This window comes from Sinocyclocheilus anshuiensis, unplaced genomic scaffold, assembly GCF_001515605.1.
Source record: "Sinocyclocheilus anshuiensis isolate Anshui unplaced genomic scaffold, SAMN03320099.WGS_v1.1 scaffold615, whole genome shotgun sequence".
NCBI lineage: Eukaryota > Metazoa > Chordata > Actinopteri > Cypriniformes > Cyprinidae > Sinocyclocheilus > Sinocyclocheilus anshuiensis.
Window position 1 is genome coordinate 582499 of NW_015552647.1, and position 7226 is coordinate 589724.

Below are 7226 nucleotides of genomic sequence, written 5' to 3' on the forward strand. Positions count from 1 at the left end.
ACAGAACATGCTGCTTCTAAATGCCTTTGTAGGTCCTAATCCAGTGGTTCAACCGGATATGAATTGTACATCTGTGAGTTTGTTTGTGCACACTTGCATACATGTGCACGGTATTTCAACATTTAAAACCAAGTTCTCTTTCCTTTCTTTCCCCCTTCAACATTTCAGAGATAACTCCATCTTAAACTGTCTTGTTTTTAGACTAACAGTGGCAGTGATTGTATGCCGGATGCTGAGAACAAACAATGTTTTATGCAGGATGAGTGGAACTAAAGATGGAACGTTAGTTAGCCGTAAGCCAGTTTCAGTTTAGACACTAGTAACCCATCGTTTCAATGGGCCTTTTGTGGAAATGGACTGGTGACGTCAAATGAACTCTATAAAGGCATAAATTCATCGTTTTGGTAAAAAAAAAACAATATGAGAACAGCAATCCCCTCCCAGACCCTTAAATACATTTTCAGTCTTTTCTTTGGCATCGATATCTTCAACTGGCCGAGACGGCTGGTCAGTTTTTGCTCATCAAAAACTGAATCCACAAAGGGAATATTTTTTTTAAGCTAACAAATTATCTTGTTTAACATGTTGGAGATGCTAGAGTACAGTCACTACCAGGTGAGAAGATCTAGAGCAGACGTAGTTCATATTATGTTTTAACATATTGCGGAATTTATTGAATTTGTTATTAACTGTTTTATCTAAAGTGTTTCCTTAAATTTTCTTTCTCAGACTCACAGCCAAGCCTGTGCGTTTTGTCTTTTTTTTAGCATGCTTGCAATATTTGTACACCGAGCTATTACAAAATTATTTACTGTATGCATTGCATTTAGTCCAAATATGAGCTACTTTTCTGTAAAAAAAAAACAGGAGACAGAAAATAAACTAATAACATGCACAGATAACATACAGTATTGGTAAGTATCTGAGTGTCTGTCTGACTGTATTGGCATCACTTCTCTGTTTGTGACTCAGGTGCAGACCCACCTGGAGAGCCCATCCAAGTACCACATCCAGCAGACCCAGAGGCAGCAGGTGAAGCATTACCTGTCCAGTGCACTGGGAGCCAAGCTAAGCCCACAGGCCAGCACAGGGCCCGGCCCCAGCCAGCCCACGGAGCATGGCATGCCCCCTGGACCAGGAGCCAGCGCTCCTAATAGCCCTATGGCCCTTCTCACCCTCAACTGTGAGAAAGAGGTAGATGCAAAAGCTGGCATTGCCAGTTATGTCAATCAGACCGTCAGATGACATTTTACCAAATGATAGTGTCAAAATATGGTGAATAGAGTGACAAGATTCCAACGCAGCTTACTTTTCCTAAAATGTATGTGAATAATGTACATGGAAAAATAAGGAAAAGGGTAAGGGAAAACAAAAATCCCTCTCCATATGCTTTGTATTTTACCAAAGCATGAAGCTTTGAATATTTTTCTTATTAAAATATTTTGATATACACTACCTTTCAAAACTTTCAAACTTTGCTCAGTATTTTTGTGGAAACCATGATACATTTTTTTCAGGATACTTTAATGAATAAAGGTTAAAAACAGCATTTAGAAGTAGAATGGGAATATAAATCTTTCATAACATTATAAATGTCCTTACTGTCACTTGATGAATAAAATAGTTATTTTCTTAAAGATATGACCCTGCCCAAACTTTTGAATGGTAATGTGCATCACTCTATCAAGGCTGAAAATGAGTATTAAGTAACTGCATGCTGAGGCCTGTTAGACATCAAAAAGCAAGTTTTGTAAGTTGCACAACTAAAAAGTTTCTCACTATTTCTTCTGAGAGTTCCTGCCTTTGTCTGTGAGCGATTGATGACGGGGTAGTAGAGTCTTTGATCTAAAGTACATCAGTGCTGTAAGGGTTTTTTGGAAAGTAAAAATTGCCAGCTGGGAAAAAAATCACAGAAGTTCTTAGAAATGATTCATGTACACTCTTAAAAATAAAGGTGCTTCAAAAGGTTCTTCAAGCGATGCCATAGAAGAACCATTTTTGGTTCCAGAAAGAACCATTCAGTCAAAGGTTCTTTAAAGAACCATTTCTTTCTTACCTTTTTATAATCTGAAGAACCTTCTTTTGCCACAAAGAACCTTTTGTGAAACCGAAAGGTTCTTCAGATGTTAAAGGTTCTTTATGGAACCATTTAGACCAAAAGGTTCTTCTATGGCATCGTGAAGCACTTTTATTTTTAAGAGTGTATGTGGCATATCATCTTCAGTCAATCATCTTATTGGTTAGCCAGGGTATGACTTCATTACTAACGAAGGTGATGTAAACACATTATGCTCTTGTTTTGTATAATATTTGAATTGTTACAGATGGACGATGTAATTGAAGACATCATAAGTTTGGAATCAAGCTACAACGATGACATTCTCGGATTCATGGATGCAGGACTTCAAATGACTAATACGGTAAAAGGCCTAATATATGATCAGGATTGTAGTGTATCGCGCACGTTTATGTTCAAGATTCATATAAGCACCTGAACAGTCAGCACATGCACTGACATTTTTGTGGTTATGGTTTATCATTTTTCAGATTCCAGTTTCTGCAAACCTGTTGGACATGTACAACAGTCATGCTCTTCCTCCAAATGGGGTTACCATTAATAACTCCTGCCCGTCTAACCTACCGGCTGTCAAAAGGGAATTATCCGGTAAAATTACATTATCTTACCAATAATTAATGTTTATGAAAACTTTTGGTTACCATGCCAAAACCCACCATTCTTAGGAATAGTAAAAGTATCCATATTGTGTGCAGTTCCGAATGCACAATATCAATGAAAGATGTATTGTATTAAATAGTTACCCCAGCACCTGGCATGATGCACATAATGGACAAGCCTGGATCATGTGGCACGTTTGACACTTATCAAAGGCCTGAAGGCTTTCCAGTAGGTATGTTTCCCTTTCCTCAGCCTCTGAAGGCTCGAAGCATGAAAAAAGAGTTTTGTGAGACTGTACATTTATATCCAGAACATGTTATTTGATTACCTATCGTGTCAACAAGTTTTACATTTGAAATTACATTTACATACATATTAATTAAAGATAGTCTAAAGACTAAAAGACAGACAAGACAGTAATTGCACACAATATAGACACTTGATTGATAAACATGCTCCACACGAACACACACATGCACATTTGAACTTAATTGTTACGTTTTTAGTTTTTAAATACTGACATTTTTACATTTAATTGAAAATTTTCTAATACACAGTAATACATTAGAATACACTGGCACACTAGGGATGAAAATGTGAACGCTGCCTTTTTGTAAAGTTTTATAGCTTTGATTTTAAAACTGTGAAGTTAAGTAATTATGAAGAAAGTTGTTTCAGTTAATATAATTATACGTTTCAGAAGCAGAGGTCAGAGCCTTGGCAAAAGAGAGACAAAAGAAAGACAACCACAACCTCAGTGAGTTATATATTTGTTTGCATGAACACTTTTTTGGATATTTTTAAATGTCAAGTGTAATATAATATAATATAATATAATATTAATAATAATAATGTCTAATCTTTATTGGCTTTTCCATCCATGCAGTTGAAAGAAGGTGGCGTTTTAATATAAATGACAGAATTAAGGAGCTGGGGACATTGATTCCCAAGTCAAATGATCCGTAAGTCTCAAAAATATAAACATTGGTTTACAATTACTTATATGCTGTATTCATACTGTATATTCAGACAGTTTTATACCAATATGTATAAATTTAGTGGTTGCACACAGATGAGGCATAACTGTCTGTATCTTGTTTTTTCAGAGACATGAGGTGGAATAAGGGCACCATCCTGAAAGCTTCAGTGGATTATATTAGGAAACTGCAGAAAGAGCAGCAAAAAGCAAAAGAGCTGGAAAACAGACAAAAGAGACTAGAACATGCAAAGAGACAATCTCCTCCTTCGTATTCAGGTAAACCAAATAATAAACAAAAGCTCACAACACAAACTGTGACTGGTTAAAAGCTCCTTACAGCTAGTCACATGATCAGTTTTGTGGACAATGTTTCGACATGCCCTTTGACAAAACGCTTTTTTAATTAGATGGAGAAACTCCAAGCTTAAAATTGCTTTGAAAGCTTATAAAGTATGCTCAGTGCTTCAGCTGCATGAAATTCGAAAGTTACACTCGAGTAATTGATTATGGGGAATTTCCCTCATTTTGACACGTATGGCATTTGGTTCACAATGCCCCTACTGTTTACACACACAACTTTTCATGCACACATAAATTTTTTAGTAATGTACTACTCCATGTTATGCTAAAGTGTGTGTATTTGTCATTTCTGGTTGTGTCCAGGAGCTTGAGATGCAAGCCCGCGCTAATGGACTCGCCATTGTAGCCTCTCCCAGCCTTTATTCCTCCGACCTGGTGGCTAGAGCCATCAAACAAGAACCTGGTATGGGGGACTGCACGTCTGATTTGTATCCACACCTCCCCAGTCCTGACCTGTCCCGTCCTACCACTCTGGACCTCAGCAACGGCACCATCAGCTACAACGACAGCCCCACGGAGGAAGGGGAACCGGGGGTCTACGACAGCCCCAACAAGGCCTCCACCAAGCTGGAGGACATGCTCATGGACAACACCCTGTCTCCAGTGGGCAGCAGTGACCCCCTGCTGTCCTCCGGCTCCCCCATCCCATCCAGCAGCAGCGGCAGCAGCAGTATGGATGAACATGAAAACGGCTGTTAGCATTGTGAACAAACTTTGATGAACCAAAGTTAGATGATTAGATGTTTCTTTGTATAAAGATATGTTACCTGAGAGTACCAGTTTCCTTTCAATCCAGATCATGTGTAACATGAAGAGCAAAATTACGTACAGTACTTATCTTGTATTTTAGAGTATTATATATTTTTTTCATTTATCACGTTGGAGTTTACTAGTTAAGATTGACTGATTTGAACAGTTTGATGATTTATGAAGGATTTCTCTAGAACAATGAAGAATAGCTAGAATAAAAACCCCTAAAGTGTGATTTCTGGAGTTGGCTTGATATTGTCCTCAAATGCAACTTAATTTCTTGGGGTGTAGGTTTTCCAGGGGTGGAGTAACCAGTAACACATGTCTAGGCGTGCACAGTTCAATTCACTTCTACTGTACAACTGTTTATTAACACCAAGAGCAACCTCAAAAACACAACTACAGACATATCTACAGGAGAAACATTCACAGAGGTCTGGTAATTGTAGAAGCAATCTAATTTAGGACGTTCAATCTTCAGCTATAACACTGAAATATTTTACTTTGTTCCTCATCCCACCATAAGAAAGCTGGAATTTTGAACACTTTAAGGTGATGATACACAGGGCAACTTTTTGAGCAATGTTGCTGAGCGATGTTGCTTGGGTACTTTCCCATTGAGAATGGGCAACAAATCTGAATGGAATAGAAGAGAGAATAGATTTGAGCAATGGATGTTGATCAATCCAAAAATAAATTTTCCTTCACTTTTTTAAAATTTTTTTTAACTTAAACCTAGCTTGATTTATCAGTACAGTATGTACTTTTGCACAGCATAGTGGGTATTATTCTTCAGGCACTGTTTTTAGTAATTACTGACTGTTCAGTCACTTAGTGTTGGACAGGATACTAACATTATCAGTAGAAGTATCAAAAATCATGTCAAAATCGTGATTGATAAAAACATACTAATTTTTATCACGATATGGGGTATTTATAATGATGAATGACTTGCTACTGAACCGCTAAAGTACAATTCTCTTACTAGTCTGTTCTATATTCTTGTCTCTTCTACCTCATGTTATACTTGTTATCAGATGTCTACTGCAATTTTTTAAAGGTCAATAAGGTCTCAAAAATGCTAAAGTTGTATTTTTGCAGCAAATAATTGAAGACAGGAGTGAAATTCACATCAGATTATCTTATTCAAATCTAGTAGTATTATTGTATTTATATCCATTATTCTTGTGTTTTTTAAGACTTATGAAGACATAAACACAAGAGGACATATATTGAATACCAGACCAATGGTGTCATGTTTTCCACACATATCTGTGGTATTTGTGACGGTTTTCATGATGCTGTGAAACATAATACATCTTTCTCATCATAACAGAGACGTTGTTAATAAGTAAATTGTTTATTATAAACTTGCATGCATTACATCCAACACATCAGGCAGAATTTTTCACATTTTAATAAATGATTTAATTATTAACCTAAATGTCCCTTTATCAAATATGAAATGATGGGAAAGAAACCCTTAAACACAACTAAAGAAAAATCTTCACATATCAAGTCAGCCTTCTTCTATTCACAGCCATTTACAAAAATGGCAATTATAGTAATGAGAAGCAATTGTTTTAAATGTAAAACACTTAAATGTATACAAAATAAAAAGGAAACAAAATCTATCCATTTATTCATGCGTATAAATTGTTAAAGCTAAGAGGCTCCCCTATATGTAAACATTGGCTGAAGTCTCATTGAAGTGAACCAGTGCTCAGTTCATCGCACCACTTCTCGTACGCCTGGAACAGAGTGCCTTCATCAGTGTCGTTGAAGATTTCTAAGTGAGGAATGTGGAAAGAATATTGACTTTTCTAAATCATGTGACTAACACTTTACACAATATGTTTAAAATCTTTTTGGGTATCTTTTCTTTTTAATAACTTTAATAATTCATGAATTTCGTACTTGTAAGATTTGCTTATACTTGCATTATAATGTGTGTGTGTGTGTGTGTGTGTAATTTACAAAATAATTATTGATAATTATAACTAATAATTAATAAAAAAAACTCAACATTTGTTTGTGCAGATATGTTAAAACTATTTTTTACAATTTAATTTAAACATGTTTATTTTTAAAGAATCCTTGCTTCAGCCTCTACAGCAGTCTGGGTCATATTTTCTCAGTCCTCAAGGTTTTCGAGGATGAAGGGATATCCAACAACCTGACCATGCTGGCATCTACAAATGTGACTTAGGAAGTTATGCCAAAACATTGTGCCAAACTGGAGTTTAAATGGCGGTACATTGTTTGACGTCAACAATAAAAAACATGGACTGCCTCCCTTTTCATCCCTTTTAAAAGTTGATAAGCCAGTTTACCCTAATCATGCACAATTATATAATTTGTTGTATTTAATGTTTTACATTTACCACTCTTTATCAGACCTAGACTAGCCTTTAAGCATGCTAACCTTAAGATTCAAATATATTACCTGCTCTTCCGAGG

General features: G+C 36.2%; 2 protein-coding genes across 2 annotated transcripts in view; one reads left to right on the forward strand and one right to left on the reverse strand.

Moving 5' to 3' along the window:
* The first annotated feature begins 486 nt into the window (after positions 1–486).
* On the forward strand, positions 487–4985 carry LOC107667003 (microphthalmia-associated transcription factor). The gene is given in 10 exon segments (XM_074186927.1): positions 487–615; positions 973–1194; positions 2325–2420; positions 2548–2665; positions 2817–2909; positions 3378–3434; positions 3564–3639; positions 3784–3904; positions 3906–3932; positions 4320–4985. Coding segments are annotated over 10 exon segments (1239 nt in total). The 5' UTR covers positions 487–582; the 3' UTR covers positions 4716–4985.
* Positions 4986–6082: 1097 nt separating this feature from the next.
* The window catches only part of eevs (2-epi-5-epi-valiolone synthase), a 4649-nt gene continuing 3505 nt past the window's right edge, over positions 6083–7226 (reverse strand). Inside the window, exons 5-6 of the mRNA XM_016458531.1 lie at positions 7213–7226; positions 6083–6555 (exon numbers count right to left, since the gene is read on the reverse strand). Of these exons, the coding sequence (XP_016314017.1) occupies positions 6470–6555; positions 7213–7226 (100 nt within the window). The 3' untranslated portion in view covers positions 6083–6469. The remainder of the gene's footprint in view (positions 6556–7212) is intronic.